The 20963-nt window shown below is 57.5% G+C and overlaps 2 protein-coding genes across 5 annotated transcripts; one reads left to right on the top strand and one right to left on the bottom strand.

The window, feature by feature from the left end:
• Positions 1–1093: 1093 nt before the first annotated feature.
• Positions 1094–6897, bottom strand: RPS10 (ribosomal protein S10). Of its 2 annotated transcripts, XM_072356127.1 has the most exons (7): positions 6708–6897; positions 5023–5253; positions 4298–4447; positions 3979–4150; positions 2096–2173; positions 1636–1691; positions 1094–1175 (listed from the first exon to the last, which is right to left on the bottom strand). In XM_072356127.1, exons 3-7 carry the CDS (start codon positions 4445–4447, stop codon positions 1134–1136), a joined length of 498 nt encoding a protein of 165 aa, XP_072212228.1. In that variant the 5' UTR covers positions 5023–5253; positions 6708–6897; the 3' UTR covers positions 1094–1133. The 2 variants fall into 2 exon arrangements, with proteins under 2 accessions (XP_072212228.1, XP_072212227.1); XM_072356126.1 differs by lacking the exon at positions 6708–6897 and having other exon boundaries at positions 5023–5473.
• Positions 6318–19441, top strand: PACSIN1 (protein kinase C and casein kinase substrate in neurons 1). 3 transcript variants are annotated; one of them, XM_072356123.1, is made up of 10 exons: positions 6318–6467; positions 15191–15323; positions 15626–15782; positions 15857–16092; positions 16252–16407; positions 16737–16912; positions 17350–17470; positions 17551–17675; positions 17790–17983; positions 18295–19441. In XM_072356123.1, the coding sequence occupies exons 2-10, from the start codon at positions 15261–15263 to the stop codon at positions 18402–18404; spliced, it is 1338 nt and encodes a 445-aa protein (XP_072212224.1). In that variant the 5' UTR covers positions 6318–6467; positions 15191–15260; the 3' UTR covers positions 18405–19441. The 3 variants fall into 3 exon arrangements, with proteins under 3 accessions (XP_072212224.1, XP_072212222.1, XP_072212223.1); XM_072356121.1 differs by lacking the exon at positions 6318–6467 and adding an exon at positions 10715–10853; XM_072356122.1 differs by lacking the exon at positions 6318–6467 and adding an exon at positions 14727–14861.
• Positions 19442–20963: the final 1522 nt, after the last annotated feature.

The raw sequence follows: 20963 nt of genomic DNA, 5'->3' as shown, positions 1-20963 counted from the left end.
CGCAAACGGCGTAAAACGGCGGGCGGGGGAGGGGGCGGTTGCTCCCTGCAGCTGCGCGGCGCTCCCGACACGCAGACGGCGCAGTCCGGCTTCCAGAATCGCTCCCCCCTCCCCGCGGCAGACACAGACGCCGCTACCACGCCTCCGCCCGACGCCGGCCCTGCGCGCCAGCGGCGCAAAGCCTTCAAGAATACGGCGGCGGCTGCGTGCCGGGGCGCCCTGACAGCTACGCAAAAGGCGGCCAGGCAGCGCCGGCGCCCGGCGCACATGGCTCCGCTTTGACAGCGGCTCTACGCAAAGCGCGCAGACGCCAGGGAGGGAAGAACGCCTAACTTGCGCAAGGACGGCTTACGCCAGTGGCGGAGCGCGGTTGGGGGCGCCGAACAAAGGGGCGGGCGGCGGGGCGGGCCCGGGGGGGGATGGGGCCCAATAGGGCCGCCCTGGGCTCGGCCGGCCCCGCTGTGCGGACCGGGGGCTGTACCGGGATGGGGGGGTAAAGCGGCCATACGGCCTGTCGGGGGGCACAGCCAGGCTGGGAGGAACCCGGCTGGGTTGGGAGCTGCTTCCCAGCTGCCCTGCTCAGGATAAACGTTACAACAAAGCAGGCAGGAACTGCAGACAGCCCTGGTGGATCTGGACAGTGTGGGGGGCAAACATCACTAGCAAGGCTGGAAAAGAGCTGCTTTAATGCACACCTGCATTGAGATCCACATCCTGGCTCAATGCAGCCATGTGGGACTCAGCAGTTCAGTCACAGTCAGGTTCTAACGCCCTGAGATCAGATTGAGGACAAAATGACATGCTACCACTTGCTCCATCCCTACGTGAGGACTGTAAGCAGCTCCTTTCACACTGCCTTCTGTGTTTCTGCATTCTGTGATACCGAGGCTGCTCTGGAAAGAAGGACCTATGAGGCCCAATGAGCGCCATGCCATGATTGGTCTGCGGGTGACACCTGCTGGCAGGCTGCATATCGCAGCCCTCCCTCTGCTCAGCTCCAGGCAGCAGATGCGGTCACAATCCTTCCTTCCTTAAGCTGCAGTTAATTAACCCAGTGAATTCAGTGAAATAAAACACACCGATGCAGCCCAAGTGGCATTTTCACCTATTTTATCATACACAAAACGTGAGCTTTACTGAGGAGGCTGACCACGTCCACGACCAAATCCACCTCTCTGTAAGAGACAAAGAAGAGCATTAGAAGTCACCTTATTGAACAAGCAACAGCAAAGACACTCGACGCTAAAACCACTGACAGAAGAGCCAAGTGTCTGTCCTCAACACTGCAATACTCTGATAAGCATCCCCTGCTCCAAGCACAGCTTAACTCTGATCTGAGACCAGCTACCCTAAGCACACAAGTGACATACAAAAATGAACCCATCCCGGTCAGCTCTATCACAGCTCAAACTCTTCTGTTTCTGTACTATAAAGTAACACACTTCCCCCTAGAAAGCTCAGTGACTTTTTGTCACAGCAGTGAGGCTTTCAGTTTCCTAAACAACAGTGCAGGAAGCCAGCTGAGCACAAGGGACAGCAGCTGCTGCTCAGCGCCATACCCACGCACACACATACGTGCAGTGTCTCTAACTCAGAGCACAAATAAATGAAGTCTATCCGAATACAAATACTTACAAACTGGAATTCAGTGGCTGCTCCAGCACCGGCCTCAGCCTTCTTGTCAGCACCAGCTGATGAGAGAGAAATGACTGAGTTACAAACCAAAGAACCCACTCACCAAGTAGAGAATGACAGAATCCTAAGGGCTGGAAGGAAGCACTATCACCCAACCCAACCCCTACACCCAAAGGAAGTTCCTGACAGCAGGTGGAACAACAAAGCATCCAGGTGGGTTTTGAATATCTCCAGTAAAGGAGACTTCACAGTCTCTTTGGGAGGTTTGTTTTAGGGCACAGACACCCTCAGAGAAAAGCTTTTCCTCGTGTTCAGGTGGAACTTCCCATCTTCCAGTTTGTGCCCCTGGTGCTGCCTCTGGGCACCACCAAAGGGAGCCTGGCCCCAGCCTGCAATCCCAACAGACCTCGATAGTTGCACACAGAATAAGCTCAGCCTGACGCACAGCAAAGACACTCACGTGGAACAGCGCTGCGTCTGTAGGTATCCCTGTCAGCTTCTCCCCGAGTAAGACGTGCAGGACGCTCACCCTCCAAACCTGTAAGCCAAAACAGTGACATCAGGGGACACAAGTGGCAGATTTCACACCTGGTGGCGATCCCTCCAGCCAAGCATTACAGCCATTTACACAGCTCAGTGGATGTGAGTTTAACTGGACAATCAATACAGCAAAGAACACTTCACCTCAAGGGTACAATTTGCTAGAGTTTGTGCTTGGGGTGAAGTCATCAGCAATGTAAAAACTGAATGTACAGCATCCAACACAGCTACAACGACTATCCCAAGGATCAATAATTATTATAAAAAGCCAGGAGTGCAGGGAATCTGTCACAATTGGCAAGGCTGTTCCTTGCTGTGTCACAAACTGCACAGCATTCTGAGCCTAAAATACTATCAGTATTACAAATCCTCCACAGCAGAATAGATTTATAAAGCTAAGAGCAGATTATCTATGTAACATCAGATTAAAATCTGACAGAATACTTGCAGGAAAGAAACGGATATGATGGAACTGCCTGTTTCTGTGCAACTCAATGCTCTCCCACAGCATCAGACCAAGGTCTCCATGCTCAGGCAGTAAGACACAGCTATGGCCAGATGTGGCACATCACAGTGTACCTGTCTCGTTTTCCCATCAATAAAAAAGAAAGCAATTATTCTAATAGGCACTTATTACAAAAAGAAATACTACTCACTGATACACAAAGTGATTAACTTCTCCTCTAAGTGCTCCTACAGTCCACATTTCTATCAGTTAACCCATTATAACATCCCGATGCCAATGGGTGAGAAGGTGCTTTATATATTTTTTTTCAGTCTCCCCATCTTTAATTTCTAGGGGTTTAATTACACACAACAAACTGTAAATACAAATACTGAACTCTGCTTTCGACTCAATGTTCCAGCTTGTTTACCAAAGTGTCACTTGAGAAAGTTGGTAGCATTGCATGAAAGCACCAAAAAAGACAAATTTAAGGCAGGGAACTACAAAAGCTTTTATCAGATACGCAGTCACTCCAGCTCTCTGGATAAACACAGCTTCTAAAGAACACACTGGATAACACCCAAAGCTGAAAGATCAAAGAAACCATCATGTTCCTAGTTGCAATGTAATTCTTTCTTTTGAAGTAGAAGATGTGACAGTTTTGTTTGCCTAAAAACCAAGCTGTGGGAGTTGCAGGCACTGCTCCTCACCTGAACATGCCCAGAGCCTCTGGAGCACAGCACCCAGAACCTGCTGACTGGGCTACCAACTTCATCTCAGGTACCAGGGAATTGGCCAGCACCAAGGCTCAGCCTTCATTCTCCATTACTGAACCTCACAGCCCAGTCTGGGTGCTACATCCACAGGTTTGTTCCCTACAACCCTGGCCTCCCAAGGAGCTTTTCTAAGGATACCTCTACTAGAGCCAAGGTTCTCCATATCTGCTGGACTGACGGAGAACACACACGCCATCTTCCTGATGGAGAACTGCAGTGGTCTGTGTGCTCTTCCCCACAATCTCTGAAAAGCCCTCTGAAAGCTCCAGCCACCACCTGCCCCCTAGATCCACAGCCTGCAGTTTCCATGGGCCTGATCTCAGAGGCTCCATTCCTTCATGTTATCAGAGAAGGAAAATTCTGTGTGCTTTCCTCTCTCTCACAACTTTCTTTAGCCACTTCCAAATCTTCAGTACTCCAGTAGCCATCAGATTAGTGCCAAATAGAAACACAACTAAACCCATAACGATGCATCATCTATTAATGTTTATACATCCAGCTGACTACGTTGTCTAACACACATAACCCTCATCCTCTGCTTCCTCCTGCTGACACAGCTGCCACCTCCCAATCACAGTTTACCTTTGGGCCGTGGTCTGCCAGTCTCCGGGCGACTGCGGCGCAGGGTTGCAGGGACGATCTCGGGGGGAAGGTGAAGGTAATCACGCAGGTACTGGATGCCCTCATTGGTCAGGTACCAATAGAAATGCCTCCAAGCAAATTGCTCTTTCACATAACCACGGGATTTCAGAGACTAGAGAGAGAATTCTCAGTTATGTCACACTTATGATGACTACAAGGCAACATCTGACAATGCTATTTGATAACAACATTCATCCACAAGCATGCTACATACAGTATCTTATGCCCCAAACCCAGCAGTTGGCCCTCACCTCCGTACCTGCATGGCTTTCATCACATGGAGATTGGGCACATTCTTATCAACGAGCTCTGGATGCTTCGGCATGTGGACGTCTTTCTTGGCCACCATCACTCCCTCCTTAAAGAGGAGTTCGTAGATGGCGATTCTGTTCTTCTTGGGCATCAACATCTAAAGGAGCAATAGCAGCCATTAAATACTGACCATTCCAAATGAATCATAACTAGCAGAAGTAATAAAACGGTCACACAGCAGTTCTGAACAAAAAGCCAAACATGAAATAAAACCCAGATTGTCGCTCTTAAAAACGAGTTTCAACCAGATTTCAGCATCCGAACAGCTGGGCACCCAAAGCTTGATTTTAACATCAAATCACAGCACCGGGTTAAAGACTGTAACCTGTCAGGGCAAGAGGTGAGGGCTGCCGTTGGCAGGGCAGACACAGCTCGTGTCAGAGCACGCTACAGCCGCACTGCGGGTCCTGCAGGCCTGGCAATGCCGGATCCCTCCGCCGCTCGCCCCCAGCGCCCCACGGCCCAGCCTGCGGCTCACGGGGCCTCCCGCGGCCTACTGCACCCCCGGCTCTTCCGCCTCGCCATCCTAGCCCCGGATCCCCCCCAGTTCCGGAAATCCCGCAGCGGAGAGGTCGGGCCCGAACTCCCCGCCGTCGTCCCGCTGCTGCCTCACGGCGCCGCCCGGGGATGCAGCCGATACGAGCCCGATGCGGGACCGGAGCGCGGCCTCACCGTGACAGGCTCGGCGGGGCCTAGAGCGGAAAGGAAGACGCATGCGCCGCGCTCTCACTTCCGGCCTCCCGAAGGCCCCCAAGCGCTGAGGGTGTCTACCGCGCTGCCTGCAGCGGGGTGCGCAAGGCCCCCAGTCAGATCGCCGAGAAAGGTGTCCGTCGTGATGCCTGATAGGAATTAGCCCCGTGGTCTCAGCGTCCCTCGCGGTGTCATCCTCTCACTTAATGCCGCCTTTAAATATTAACGGAGGCAGTAAGGAAACATCCATCCCCTGCAGCCGGCAGCTCCCACATGTGTCACACAGCGATGGGATTTGCAGCGCTGATGGCCGGGATCATCCCCTATGGATTAACACATGGCCCAGCACCGGGAACCTGCAGGGCTGAGCAATGCAGAGCAGCCTGAGCAGGGCTGGGGCATGGCTGGTACATGGCTGCCTTCTGGTGGGAGTCACCATGCATAACACGTTCAGCTCCCATGGCCTTCCATGGCTGCTTCCAAGCAGACTTTGTCCTTGTCCTCATATATAGGGAGTAGAGGATGTGAGCAGCGGGGCTTTGCTCACATTGCAGCCCTGCTGCCATCAGCCCAACCTTTGCTGCAGGCAGAGCCAGGGCTGAGGAGGAGCTGGTGAGGAGCTGCTCAGCCGGTGCTGCCCTTTGGAGCCAGGCTGTAAACCTCTGGCTGGGATCCCAGGGTGCCAAACGGGATGTGCAGGCATGGAGAGTCCCACCCGTGCTGCTCCCTGCAGAGCAAAGGGCTCGTGGTTGCAGCACACCCAGCAGCACAACACAAACCCTCTCTCTGGTCCCGCTGTCCTCTCTTGGTCCTGGATGGGGTTTGCTGAGGGCAGAGCCAGTGCGGGATGGCAGGACGCGGGCTGTGTCCCATAGGGATACCCCATACGGCATCCAGCACTTAAGGAGGGCTCAGCACCCCAGGGGAGATGGCTGCAGGTCTCATAGGTGCATCCCTCCATCAGACCAGGGAGCAGCTCCCAGCCCAGCCTCAGGTCTGCCCGCACTGCAGGGCAGGCACAGGGAGAGGGGAAGGAACGGGGGCTGTGAGCCATGGGATGGAGGGGAAGGAGAGAGGTGTCAGCTCACAGCACAGTGTGCAGGGAGGCTGAGGACCCCCCCGCCGCCATCCGAGCTTATTCTCTGCCTCTCCTGCGGTAACGTTTTCACCTTGTGCTGCGAAGGAGTCATTATGCCGAGCCGGGGTGGCGATTGGCTGGCTAAAAATGCCTCTGTAATCTCCGTGCTGATCTTTACCCCCTCCTCCCCATCTGCCGTGACCTTCCTCCCAATGTGCAGAGCCAGCCCGAGCCGGACGGAGCCTCTGGGTTCCCTGCCAGCACCCCGGCCACCCCCAGTGCCGCCCAGCCTCCGCACCCCAGCGCCCTCCCCGTGCCCTCCCATGGGCCCTGCAGCCTTTTGCCCAAGGTACCGACACGCGTCCCCGGGGCTCCCAGCACGTTCTGGCTCCAGTGGGGGGCTCCCAGTGGGCGGTGGGTGATGGGGATGGTGGTGGCCCTGTTGAGCGGATGGGACGCTTGGGTTCGGCTGTGCACCCGGGTGGAGGTGTCAGCCCTGCAGTGCTCCCACACCTGGGAAGTGAGATTCGCTGCTGCCTGTTTTCAGCCGTTGCCAAACTTCTCTAGGATTGGGGATCATATTCTGTGCCTGAGCTCAGGGGGATGCTGTCAGGTGGGTCTCATGGGGGGCAGCAGAGGTTCTGTGGCATCTCGTGGCTCTACACGTTATGCAAAAGCTGCATCAGCTCAATAACAGCCCGCACTGCCCTGCTGGCACCCAAGGGCTCCTGAGGGACTGCTGGCCCCAGGAGTGCCCCAAGGCCACGCTCACTCTGGCAGCTGGGGGCTGGCACCGTTGTGCTGCTCCATGGAGAGCCCACAGACCATCCCGTGCCAGGAACGGGGTCCCTCCAGCTCCCCACAATGGATAAAAGAGGGCTGGGAGCCAAAACGCCAGCCTGAACAGCCTGCAATTGTCAGGGCTGTCAGCGCTGAGCAAACGGAACGATTGTGCTCATCTTCCCTCTGTCTCCTTGCTATGTGCTTGGCATCCTCTGACTTGCCTGGTGAGAAATTCAGGATCAGCCCTGGCTTCAAAGAGCTGCAGGCTCTGCTCGCACCCACCTCCTCACGCAGCACCGTGGCACCGAGCAGCTGGCAGGGAGCTCTGCGAGGAGGCTTAGGATGAGCCAGGGGCTCCCGAGGGCAGTGGGGGCAATGCTCAGCCCCTACAGCCCACAGCTCCCCCTGGGTATGAGGGGCTGAGGGATGTGGCTGCAGGGATGCACGGAGCAGTCGGTGGCATCGTGAGGCTTCGCCACCATTTTATCCCCTCATTTTGGCTCCTTTAGAAGAAGCAGGATGGGTCACCAATAGCACGAGGAGGGGAAAAGCCGAACCTCGTGGGGCAGACCCAGGGATGCAGCAATGACTGCAGGGGAGAAGCGCATCTCCTGGCCCCATGCCCTGAGCAGGACTGCTGCCCTTGTCCTTCCCATCCCGCTGCTCTGCACACATCTCCTCTCTGCCGTTCTTGCTCCTGCCTCACAAACAGCCAAGCAAGCACTTTGCTAAACGGATTAGAGCTGCACTCCTCCTCCCGCAGTCCTCATCCCCGCTGGGTGCTGCGCTGCCACAGATCACCTACTTGGGACACGGTGGTTCCTGCAGAGCAGCCACTACGAGCTGCCCCTGAGCTGTGGGGCACGGTGACCTTACACCAACATGTGGCTCCTGCAGCTGGTTGGCAGCTGGGGGATCACAAGGCAGAAAATAACCCCATGCAGCAGGAGCAGTTCTGGGTAGGCAGGACGGTGGTGGCACCGCTGGTGGTGAGGCTGTGCTGAGTCTCCACGCCTCCTCAGCTCAGGGACTGGAGCTGGAAAAGGGAGAGGAGAGGCTTGGGAAGGAGATTAACACTGCAAAGGGGAATGTATCAGTGGCTGAACGCCAGGTCTGCCATTGGTGACAGCACGGAGCCCATCCCCAGGTGCTTGTCCCCGTGTCCCCATCCCCTCCTGCCCCTCTTGGCCACGCAGCCCAATGGCACCGCCTGGCTGTGTGGGATGGATTTAACTAAAGGGATTGAGGAAAGGCAGCCTGGGTGGCTGTAGGAGCCTCACGTGCAGCTCTGCCCCATGGACAGACTTTGTCCCCGGTGGGGCAGCGAGCAGAGCAGTGTTTGTGCAACGGCATGAAGGCAAACAGAGGAGCCTTGGAGAAGGCACTTCCCCGTGGGGCACGGCGGCACAGGGGGAAGGAGGCAGCGACCCCAACATTGCAGTGGCAATAGGGACACGCTCCTCCCAGCTGCTGCCCACAGCAGACCCCGAGCAGAGGCATTTTCCCAGCAAAAATGGAGCCTTTATGTCCCGGCCCCTGCCCCGGAAGGGGCTCACAGGATGCCTTGGGGCTGGGTATGGGCAGACAAAAAGGGGATTGTTGTGGTGGGAGCTGGGCTGCTGGCAGCACCTGCCCCACGTCGGGGGGGCCCTCCACAATGCCTGGCTTTCTGCATCATTGCTGCAGAGGGGCCAATTATCCTCCGATGCTAATTAGAGATGCAAAATAGCCTTGTGTTTGCATTCTCCCGGCAAGCCAGAGGGTTCCCGGGACCTGCAGCACATCTGTAGCTGGAGCAGGGCACAAACATGGGGGCACCCACACCGGCTTCTGCCCCTCCTGCACCCAGTGGGAAGCAGAAAGAGGAGGGCAGGGAAGGGATGGGGACAGCAGAGCAGAAGGACCCGGTAGGTTGGGGGCTCTCCCACTGCTCCCAACAGCAACCAGCTCAGCACACAGCTCTGTACCCAAATCACCACACAAGGATCAGCATTGGTGCCCTGCAGGCTGACAGTGCTGGCAGCACGTGGTGTTTCTGCCCAGCCCAGCCCGAAATGCAGCACTTGCTGCAGAGCATCACTGATCCAGAGGGACCCCATTCGCCCTGCGCTGCATGGGCAGGATGCTGGCAGCCACCAGCAGCGCAGTCGGGGATGATTTGCTTCTCAGTTCACCGTGGAGCTCGAAGAATCTTAATTTCCGAGTGCCAAGTAGCCACATAAATCAAGGCTAATTTCCTGCCAATATTGGCCGCTGCTTCCCATGGGGAAACTCATTTTATTGAGGGGGAAATGACTTATTGCAGGAAGTAGTGACCGCTGGGATGGTGCACGCTGGGGGAAGGTTTGTCATGGCCGTGCTTTTGCCACAGGAGCCAGCTGGCACTCACTGCTGGGGCTCCGAACTGCGGAGGCAGAGCTCCATGTATCACGGGTGACAGTGGGCTGGGCACTGGAATCCCCTATTGCCCCCTAGTGTGTAATGCCAAGAGCATTTGCTCCCCTGAGCCCGGATGCTGCCGGGGCTGAGGACAGTCCTGGGTTAGAACCTGTGCTGAGAACTGCCCTGAAATGGCAAAGAGCAAAAGCCACCTGATGCTGCAGGAGCCTGATCCCCCTGCTCTGTGTTGGGGCAGCATTATGTCACCTGGGTCTCGCATTGCCTTCTCCCCTGCTGCCAGCACAACCAGCCCTGAAATATTTCAGGCCCTTTCTGGGCTGTTAAGAGGTTGGAAGACGTGCTCAGATGGCACATAGAGACCCACCAAGCTTCATTAAGGAATGGAAGGCGCTCATTAGGGGAAACTGATCCAGGCTGAGCCTCATGGGAGCGGGTTGCATTCTGTGGGCAACCCGATCTGGGCAGCTGCAGCCCGACAACCAGACAGCCTCATTACTGCAGCTCCTGTGGGCGGCTTCGGTTACTCAGCCCGAGCCGTTCGTCTCCTGCCAGCTTTGAATTTCCCTGACATCACCCCGAGCTGGGGGAAAATGCAGGCGATGGGGAGTGGGAGAGCCCGTCTGCACCCTGGCTCCAGGCTGCTGCTCCCCATAGGGCTCACGGATGTGGGATAAATGCCCAGACACAACCCTGGGCTTCGGGAGGAGGCAGCAGCTGGGCACTGCCTGGTTCCATGGCCTTGGAGCAGCAGCTTATGGGGTGCAGCAGCTCATGGGGTGCAGCCACTCTGCCCCTTCCCCAGCCCCATCCCATGCTTCTACGTAGCTCTTGCACCAGCTCCTTCCCTGCTGGCACATTTGGCAGCGAGGCGGCACCAGCTGCCTCTCCAAAGGTGCTCTGGGGTGTTTGTTTCTACAAGAGCTCAGCCATGAAACCCTCCCCACTGCACCAGGGGGAGGAGTGGGGGCAGAGCTCTGCTCTGTCCTGTCCTGCTGCCCTGCACCTGGTGCACCACGATCCCAAGGATCCCAAGGACAGAGCCACACTGCAGCACAGCTGGAGGGTGATAAGAACCAGTTCCCAGCCCTGCAGCACCAATGGGGCCGGACACCTGTGCACACGATGCTGCTGTGTGTGCCCTCACATAGCCCAGCACCCACCGTGCCCCAAAGCAGTGCTGGAGCTGGAGCCCATCACCTTGCACTGTCCTGTGACAAGTGGGTGCTGAGCACCCTATAGCCCCAGGTGTGCACACAAGGCACAGCAAACACCTGCCCTTCCTGCTTCCTAAGAAACCTGATGCCGAGGCATGTGGATGTTGGGGGGGAGGAGGAGGGGGGGGGGGTCCACATCCTCCCTGGATGGTTTTTGCAACCTTTTAAGCATCGGCTCCATCCCTGGTTGCCTTGACGACAGGAGGCTGCAGGCTGGGCGCGCTCCCGCGGCCGTGCGCGGTGCTGCTGCCCGGCTGGTGCTGAGCGCAGCGCAACGCAGCGCCGCCGTCCCAACGAACCCCCCCGAGCCCCCCTGCGGCCCCCACAGCCCGGCACAGGTAAGCGGCAGCCCCTCCTGTGCTTTACTGCAGGGAGCCTGGAGAGGGACAGGGGACAGCCAGGGGGATGGGGCTGCGGGATGCTGGGGGTGCCTGGTGTGCATGGGGGGGTCAGGGGGGTGTTGCGAGGAACTGGTTTATGTTCACCTCCCAGGGCAGGGTATGGTGAACCCCATCCTCTCTGTGAGCTGGGGGGATGCACACGTGACCTTCAGTTCCCCTGTGTGTCCATGATGGTGCTGGGGCTGTGACCCTGCTGCGCTACCAGGGCTGTGCCTCAGTTTCCCTGGCTGCTCCAATGGTCCGGAGGGGAGAGGACTCGTGTTGTGCCCACCATCACTGTCTCCTTGCCCAGATGAGCACCTCACCCTGTTGCTGAACCCCTCCTTTTGTTGTCTTCCCCCCAGCTTCTCCCTGTTTCCTTCCCCCTCACTGAGACCCCCACCCCAGTCTCTTCCCCCACCACTAACAGCCAAACCCCAGGTACCTGGCAGCCCCATAGCAGCCCCATTCCCCTTCCATCACTGCCAGCCCTGGGGGACATGCCAGCCCTGGATGGGACTCCCCCCCCCAAGCACGCAGTGCTCTGCCCCCCCACCCCCCCTCATATGGAAGCAAGGGGTCAGCACCCCCACATCCTCCAGCACTTCTCGGCTTAATTGCAAAGCACATATTTGGATTTCCATCTGAACCTCACTCCTGGGACTGCAAAAATCCCTACTCAAGAGGCAGAGCATCCTTGTTTACAGCAGCCAGCTAAGAAGGCAGACTGAGAAGAGCTGCAGAGCTGCAAGGCAAGTTGGAACCCCAGCAGCCGAGGCTCAGAGCAGTTTCCCTTCCCCAGGCCTGAGCACATTATGGGGCTGACAATCCTGCTCCAGATCTCCACTCTGCTGGTGTCTATCCGCATTCCTGGCACATCCTCTGTACCTGTTCTGGCTGCAAGCTCCCCCCGAGAGAAACGCTGGTGTTATCTGCAAATGCCACGCATACTTCCAGAAATCTGAGCAAGGCTTGTAAAATCCCTTGGAAGACTTTGATGGGTGTCCTGCGTGCTGAGCCAGATAACGCTGGGGAGAGGAGGAGGAATATTTCTGCAGAGCACACAGAATGTGAAGCTGATTGCTGCCGGGTCTTGGAGCAAAAAGCACTGCCCTGGTACTGCAATGTGGCAGCATGGGCAGCACGCAGCCCCATCGCAGCCAGATGGGGCTGTCCACAAATGGGACGTGGGGCTCTGGTAGCAATCCTGGACCAATGAACCTCCTTTGCAAATGCTCCAGTTTGGAGGAAGCTGCAGGTCTGCTCACTGGATCCATCCCCTCCTGTCATTGCTCCCCCTGGACTGGGACAAGGCATTGCCATGGGCACGTCCTGCACAGGGCTCAGTGGAAGAGCACCTCAGAAGTTTCCCAGCATTACCCAGGCATCGCCCCATGGATGTGCTGCATTATCCCCAAGCCAGCCCCATTGCCGTGTCTGGAACCCCACAGAGAAGCACCCTGTGTCCATTCCTTGGTGCAATGAGTGTGCGTGAGGTGGGGCCCTGCTCTTGGCACTGCTGTTCTGAGTCTGTTTGTCTTCAGCTACAGTGGTTTTCATGTGGCATTGAGGCCACCAGTGCTGCACCCACCATTTGCAATTAGCAGCAATAGGGGTGAGGATATCAGCTTCTTGCAGCCAAGTGCCCAAACTGGGGCTGCTGAAATGCAGCCTGAATCCTTCCCAGTACAGCCCTACATGCACCCCCGGCCTCATTGCAGAAGGAAACCAAAATGCAGCACCTACTTCACATTACAGCTGCTTGGAAGGGTGTTTTTTGACAAGCCAGGACTCTGTTTAATTGCAATAAGACCAGCCCAGACAATTAGCTCATTCTGAATTGCCAGGGCTCTCTGCTGTACTGATGGCCCTGCTGGGAGCCACCAAGGAGCTACAAAACAACAGCACGCAGCAGATTGCATCCTGCCCTGCTCACGTGCTCCTGCAGATGAGGTCCTTGGGCAGCACTGAGGGGCTGTGTCAGGGCTGGGACGCTTTGCAGGAGGGTTTGGCACCAAGGTTAATCCTTGCATGGCATCGACCCTATCAGCACTCTCAGCCCTGCAGCAGGGCTCAGATCTGCTGCTCTGCTCAGTGACTGTAGCAAACCCACTAATAGTGAATGTGGTTGTGTGATGCCACCCTCTCTGTCCCCAGCCCCAGCATGGGGGGGTGCAGCCTGGTTCAAGCAGCACCTACTGGTGCAACTGCAGGGATTCCCGGCTCCTGTGCCCACATCAGCAATGCCAGCTCTCTGCATTGCAGCACCTCCTGCCTGCATGGGGTCAGTGCCTGCATCCCGGCTCCTGGTACCTGCACAGGGACAGAAACCCACTGCAGCAGCAGGAGCTGCATCTCAAGAGATGAGCTCTGCACTGAGCAGGCTGCTGGGGAGGATGGAGAGGTGCAGGGGGACCTGAGGCTGTGGGAGCAACCCAAGGACACACCAGCATCTGCAGGGGCACAAGCTCGGACAAACTTCACTGCTGCAGCTTGCAAAACCCTCTGGTTGCTTTTGGGGTGATTCAGGGCAGGTTTAGAGCCCTTCTGCTCAGGGTTCCCAACTGACAGCACCCAGCTGGGGCTGGCAGCTCACCCACATTGTGCTCAGCCGCCGGGCATCACCACCAGCCACCTCAATGTGAAGTGATGGGCTGCAGTGGAGGGGGGGGGGGCTTTGCTGCTGCCCTGGGTGGTGGGCATCGAGCACAGGTCTGGCTGCACGGAGCGCACACGCACACATGTATGCATGTCTGCCTGCATGCGTGTTTGTGTGTCCGGGTGCATGGCAGGAGAGCAGCAACAAGGCAGCCACATTTGCTGGAAAGCGATACAGAGACAAAAATAACCCCCAAAGCTGCATCTCGAACCCAAATAACAGCACCGAGTGCTGAGCTGCAGCAAAACCTTGCGGTACCCCATAGCCTGGGGGGCTCCGTGCCCGTGGGTCCCATGGGACCCTCCTTGGGTGACCCCCTGAGGATGCCTTTGCACCACATCCATGATAAAACTCAGAGCCAAAGCTGAGGTGTGAACAAATCCCAGCAGCCCGGGGCACGCTGTGGGTGTGCAGGGAGGTGGGGGCCGTGCTGTGGGTGCCCCGTGCACGTGGGTGGGTGCTGCACGCCACGGGCTGCACGGGGACAGTGCTGGCTGCACTCTGCTCTGCCGTGTTCCCCATCCATCTGCGTCTCTGCGGCGCAGCGAGGGACAGGCACGGGTTTATTTTTAACTGGCTGGGGAGGGCGGGCAGGGATTGGTGGGTTTCTTGGTTATATCACTAAATCCCTGCGAGGCCCTGTTAGTTCCAGCACAGCGAGCCTGGCCATGGCGCACCAGTAACTGTTTCAGCACTCATTCCTCCCTGCCCCATCCCAATGGGGCCCGATGTGTGCACAGATAGCACAACCCCACACCCTGCGTCCCATGGGTGCACCCCATGACATCGCCCTCTCCCGGGTATGGGATGTGACCCAGGTGTCCAGGTCTCCCATTGCATCTCCAGCCTCCCTGGCAGTGATGGTGCTGTGGATCACAGCCGTATGCCCCCAGCCCAGCACTTCTATGTGGTTTGTGGCTGTGTTGTCCCCATGCTGGTGGCAGATGCCATGCAGGGCAAGCCCAGCACATCCCATGGGGATAACAGCATCCCACTGTCACTGTGATGTTCGTGGTCCCCCTCCATCACCATGAAATGCCCATCCATTGACCCCATTCCCAGGTCCCCATGCGATGCCCATCGCCCAACCCCATCCCCACATCCCCCAGCCCCACAATCAGCTCCAAACAGAGCAGTGAAGGGTTAAGCCATGCAGCAGCCCCCACGTGACGCTCCGGGGATGCCGTTTTTCTGTAGATCAGGACGGATTAGGCTGGAATATCAGGACGAGAATTTCTCCGGGCTGAGCTCCCCCCACTCCTCGGCCCCCTGAGGATGTGCAGCAGCTGGGCCAGGGCCCCCCCTGGGTAAGGGCTCCCCGTGTTGCTCCCCATGTTTTTCCACCCCAGCAGAGCAGCTTTAGGGTTTCGGTGGCTCTGCGGCAGCTCTGCCTGACCAGACATTGCATAAGAAACCACGGGGCTTGGATGTCTGCATCGGGTCTGGATTCTGGATGGCACCTTACAAGGGGATATGGGGGACACAGGAGGGAAGACGGAAGGGCTGCTGTCCCCATCCCCTGCAGCTGGATGCTCACCCTGCAGGGGATGGGAGATGGAGGTGATGGGGATTCTGATGGTGAAGGGGATGGGAATGGGGTCCCTGCTGCCCAGCCTGACCCCTCTGCTCTCCCCAGTGCATGAGGCTGCTGCTTGCCCAAGAGCCCCCGAGCGCCCGCACTGACGGCCGAGGCGGTGCCAGGAGCCATGTCGGGTTCCTACGACGAGTCGGCAGCAGCCACCGAGGAGACGACCGACAGCTTCTGGGAGGTGAGCCCTTGCCAAAGCCTGTCCCCTCCTGTCCCCTCTGTGTCCTGCTCTGCTGGCACCACCCAGCTCCATGCCTTTGCTTTCTGAAGCCAGCCCAGCGCTGGAGTCCCCGCTGCAATGGCTACGGGGGTCCAGGTGGGGCTGCAGGAGGTCCTGCCCTGCCAGCACTTACAGGCAGAGCGGGCCAAAGGAGGTGGCCTTAAGACCCAGAGCAAAAGCTCCATCTGTGCATCCCACCATGACATCCGTGGTCATGGCTCTGTCCCCATCTATCCCTGTCCCCATCCCTGTCCCCAACCCAGGTGGGGAACTACAAACGCACGGTGAAGCGCATTGATGATGGACACCGGCTCTGCAATGACCTCATGAACTGTGTGCACGAGAGGGCCAAGATTGAGAAGTCCTACGCCCAGCAGCTCACTGACTGGTCCAAGAGGTGGAGGCAGCTCATTGAGAAAGGTATTGGGACACCTGGATGCCATGGGGGGGGGGCAAGCTGCATGGGGGTGCTCACCCATCCCCTACACCCCCAGGTCCCCAGTATGGCAGCCTGGAGAGAGCGTGGGGTGCCATCATGACGGAGGCAGACAAGGTGAGCGAGCTGCACCAGGAGGTGAAGAACAGCCTGCTGAACGATGACTTTGAGAAGGTGAAGAACTGGCAGAAGGACGCCTACCACAAACAGATCATGGGGGGCTTCAAGGAGGCCAAAGAGGCTGAGGATGGCTTCCGGAAAGCACAGAAGCCCTGGGCCAAGAAGCTCAAGGAGGTGAGAGGAGAACCATGGCATGGTATGACCTTATCCCAGCCCCAGTTCTACATACAAGCTGGATGTCACACTTCTGCAGCCAGAGGGACAGGGCAGGAGCTGTACCAGGTGTTACGGTGTCCTCATTAATTCCATGTCCATCCTCTCTTCTCTCCATAGCTGGAGACAGCCAAGAAAGCCTACCACCTGGCCTGCAAGGAGGAGAAGCTGGCAATGACCCGGGAGGCCAACAGCAAGGCAGACCAGTCCAACACCCCCGAGCAGCAGAAGAAACTCCAGGACAAAGTGGAAAAATGCAAGCAGGATGTGCAAAAGGTGCGAGCCATCAGCACTATGGTGCAGCTCCACTGCTGCCCCTGCTGCGGGTTCATGCAGTGGAAATGGACATCACCACTTTGTTGTCCCCATTTATTCCCGTTTCCCTGTCTCTGGTTGTGTGTACAAGAAGGTTACAGGCGGTAGTGAGTGTGAGCAGAGATTTTACCTTCCTACTGGGGCAAGATCTCTCCTGCAGCCTCATTTCTCCCTGTGGAGGGTCTTGGCTCAGGAGGAGCTCCCCAGCATGGAGACCCATGGGTCAGCCTGGCTCCGTGGGGGTCTCTGGGGGGCTCAAGGTGTAACCAGGCACCTCATGCACCCTGCAGACTCAGGAGAAGTACGAGAAGGTTCTGGATGAGCTGAACAAGTGCACCCCGCAGTACATGGAGAGCATGGAGCAGGTCTTCGAGCAGTGCCAGCAGTTTGAGGAGAAGAGGCTCAACTTCCTCAAGGAGGTGCTCCTGGATATCAAAAGGCACCTGAACCTGGCTGAGAGCAGCAGGTAGGGGCTCTCCCTGCTGTCTGGGCAGAAAGTACCCGTGTGAGGTCTCCTTGTGCTGCCCTGAAGGGACCAGGTGCTTCCCATCCCCTGCAGCACTAGGAATCGGGCTCTCTGGTCAGCATGATGCTCACAGAGTGGAACCAGAGCGATGTTTGTTCCCCGGTGCTTCCTGGGGGATGGCACAAAATGGGCATCTTAGAATCATGGAATCACTCAGGCTGGAAAAGACAACTAAGGTCACCAAGTCCAACCCCAGCCCCACAGTGCCCTCTGACCTCAGTGCCACCTTAGTGCCCTCTGACCTCAGTGCCACATCTCCACGGTTCTGAACATCTCTGGGGACAGTGACCCCCCCACTCCCAGGGCAGCTGTGCCACTGCATCAACCTGAACCTCCCCATCCCACCATCCCACCCCGACCCTCACCTCTCCCCACAGCTACGCCAACGTCTACCGGGAGCTGGAGCAGACCATCCGCCTCTCAGATGCTCAGGAGGATCTCCGGTGGTTCCGCAGCACCAGCGGCCCCGGCATGCCCATGAACTGGCCCCAGTTTGAGGTAAGGCTCAGCATTCCCCATGGATTGGGATCCACATCCCGACAGCTGAGTGCTGAGAGCCTCACGCTTTGTGCCTCCAGGAGTGGAACCCGGACCTGACGCACACGATAACGCGCAAGGAGAAGATGAAGAAGGGTGAAGGGGTGACTCTGACCAACGCCAGCAGCACAGGAGAGAGTGGGGCATCAGCAGGAGAGCGCGGGAGGTGAGTGCCATCAGGGCGGAGCAGCCCACTCCTAATACTGGGGAACGGGGGGATTTGCCCGTGCAAACACTCCTGTCACTGCCCATCCCAAATCCCATCTCCCTCCCACCCCAGTGTCAGCAGCCACGACCGTGGGCAGACCTACAGCGCAGAGTGGTCCGACGACGAGGGCAGCAACTCCTTCAATGCCAATGAGGCCAATGGTGGAACCAACCCCTTCGATGAGGACTCGGCAGGGAAAGGCGTGCGGGTGCGGGCGCTGTACGACTACGACGGGCAGGAACAGGACGAGCTCAGCTTCAAAGCAGGTGACGGGTTGTCCCAGGGGTGATTTCCCCTTTTAGGTTGGAAATCCACCAGGTAGGGTCAGAGTTACCCCAGCTCTTCAGCAGAGAGAATCATTAAGGTTGGAAGAGCCCTCCAAGGTCAATGAATCCAATCTCCAGGCCATCACACTGAGACGGGAAGGCACAACACTGCCTGGGATGGGAGGGATGGGGCACAGCAGGAATCTCGGGGCACCCTTTGCATTCCTGCCCCGCAAACCTCACTCAGCGTGAATCCCACACCCCAGAGGATGCTCCAACAACAAACTCTCCCTTCCTCCCTCCTCCTGCAGGGGATGAGCTGACCAAGCTGGGTGAAGAAGACGAGCAGGGATGGTGCAAAGGGCGCTTGGACAACGGGCAGCTGGGGCTGTACCCCGCCAACTACGTGGAGGCAATCTAAGTCTTGTGCTGTGCTCCTCGTCGCCGTCCGCAGACCAACCCGCCCTCCGTTGTCTCCATTCTCCACCAGCCAACCGCCGCCGCTCCGTCACTCCTCCCTCTTAGAGATTCAGACATATTTTCCGACCGAGCTTTTATTTTTTTAAGAGTTGTCTCCGAAGAGTATTTTGCAATAGTGGCTTTTTTTTCTTCTTCTTCTTCTAAGATAACGTGAAGCGAAAGCCGACGCCGCCCGTTCCGCGTGAGATGATTTCTTTTTCTTCCCAGTGAAAAGCTGATACCTCAAGATCTGAAAGTCCAACCAGAGAGAGCTCCTCCTTGGTTGGTTTTTAAAGATACTGAACTCATGAAGCCGCCTTCTGATTGGCTGGAACTGCTCCGAAATGCACGGCGCTGATCTCCTGGGACCAACCGAATTCACCCCTCTCCAAAAAGAAGGAGAGGCGATGGGGTTCTGCACCTTTTATTTTATAATGCTTTCATCTTCTCTGCTCTGATCCCTCCTCCATCCCCAAAGGAAGGGGACAAACGTCCCCTTCCTGCCCCACAACCAGCTGTCCCCACTGGGGGGAAGAGGAGCAGTCCCACCGTGGAGCATGGTGGCATCTCTCCATCTTCCTCCTCCTCCCCGCTGCCCAAAGCTGTGCCCTGGGTGCACAACCCCACACAGCCCACCTCCTCGCTGCCCCACGCGCTTCCCTACAGCTCATCGTTCCCATTTCTTTCTTCCCTTTACCCTCCCACCCTCCTTTGGCTTTGCGAATTGCTTGGCTCCAGGGACGCAGCGCTCCTCCGAGGGCCGTGTGTGGGCACTGAGCCCCTCCTGCCCAGCACACGGAATGGGGGGGGGAGGAAAAAAAACAACCCCACACAAAAAGTCAGACAAAAAAATAACCCCCGACCGCCCGTCTCAGCAATGCACCCCGGTTTTTTGTACATCGATTGTGTAATTTAAGAAGTATATATAATATATATATATATATTGTGATTGTAATGACCGTGGATACAACAACTAAAGCAGCAAGCGAAAATAACCGACCTCTGTGCGCGTCCTCCGGGTCCGGGTTTGGGTTTGTGTGCGTCAATCCGATTCTGCCCTTGAGGTTATGGACCCTGCTGTGGGGTTGGTACCAAAACCCCCACATCCAACCCCCCCAGTGCCCTCTACAAGCTCAGGATGGGGCTGTGGGTGCTGCAGGACTGGGGCTCGCTGCATTTGGGGTCAGCTGGGAAGTGGCACAGGGAGCTGTGGGCTGTGCTGGGGGCTATGGGATGGGGAGCACACCCTGCGGGGTGAGCCAAGCCATGGGGCAAAGCCTTGCAAAGCTCTCAGGGGGATCTGAGATAAAGCAGGTAGAGAGCATTCCCAGTGAAAGCATCCTGAGCTGTACTGGGGAAAGTGGGAGGTGGGAAAGCCCTGAGGTGCTGGCGTGGCATGCACAGCCTTCCTGCAAACCCCAAACCCACGGGAGGTGCAACGTGTGGGTCACCAGCCCCTGTCCCAAGCAGCCCCGGGGAAACAGCAGCAGCTGTGAGCAGTGAGGAGGAGGGAGGGGGAGAAAAGTGCTTTTCTCTTATGTACGCAGCAGGGCTTGGGGCTGCCCCTGTGCCCATGGAGAGCAGCAGGATGCGGGCAGCTGGATGGAGGTACAGGCAGAAGAAGGAGCACGAATTCCTTTTGTACACAGGGATGCAGGGCTCCTTTCTGCCCTCTCCACCTGAACCTAAAGCACAACTCAGCGCCAGGCAAAACCATGAAGAAAATCCAACAAACAATGACTGTAATTTACAAGGTGGACATCGCCAGGTAGCTCAGAGCGTTGTGAAACGTGCAGCTCCCACCATCCCCACTTCTGTGTCCAGAGGGAAACGGCAGAGCTGCATCTCTTTCCCTAAGGAACAGGAAACCCCAAACCCAGTGGACGGCACCGTGCTGAGGGTGGGGGGCTCCGGGGTTCCCCATGCCCAGGGCTGGGGGTGTTGCTCAATGGGGGCTGCTGTGGGGCTGGAGCTGAGGTCCCACGCTGTGCAGTCATGCCCCATGCAAAGCGCACACCCCTCAGCCACGAGGTGGGATTTGAGGTGGAACCCCCTGTACTTGCAGAGGGCTGGGGGATGCATCTATCCTGGGGGCTCATGTCTCTGTGTGCTGTGAAGCCATAGCAGATGGGGGTGGGTGGTTGGGGCTCCCTCCCACCTCCCCATCCCCACAGTGCCCAACCCATAGCCAGGGCTGTTGTCCTCACTTGTGCTGTGCTCCCAGATGCCATAGAGTTACCTGGGTCTCCTATTGGAAGGGCACGTCCAAATGATGCCCAGGGCTGCAGAGAAGGGAAGGCAGTGTGTGAGGACAGCAGGTCCCCGGCTGCAGCCCCAGTGACCCCGAGCACACTCTCACCATCAATCCCAAGGCTGCAGGCAGCCCCCAACACATCGTCTGTCATCTCCTTATCCCCCTTCACAGCTTCCAGCCCCTAAATCCACTCCATGCACGGTCCTGGCCCCGGAGCCAGGCAGACCACGGTGCTCTCAGAGCTCATCCCCACTCCAAGTAGGGATT

Source organism: Excalfactoria chinensis, chromosome 23, assembly GCF_039878825.1.
Source record: "Excalfactoria chinensis isolate bCotChi1 chromosome 23, bCotChi1.hap2, whole genome shotgun sequence".
Classification (NCBI taxonomy): Eukaryota; Metazoa; Chordata; class Aves; order Galliformes; family Phasianidae; genus Excalfactoria; species Excalfactoria chinensis.
Note: the sequence above shows the minus strand (reverse complement) of the source record. Positions and strands in the feature narration are given on the sequence as shown.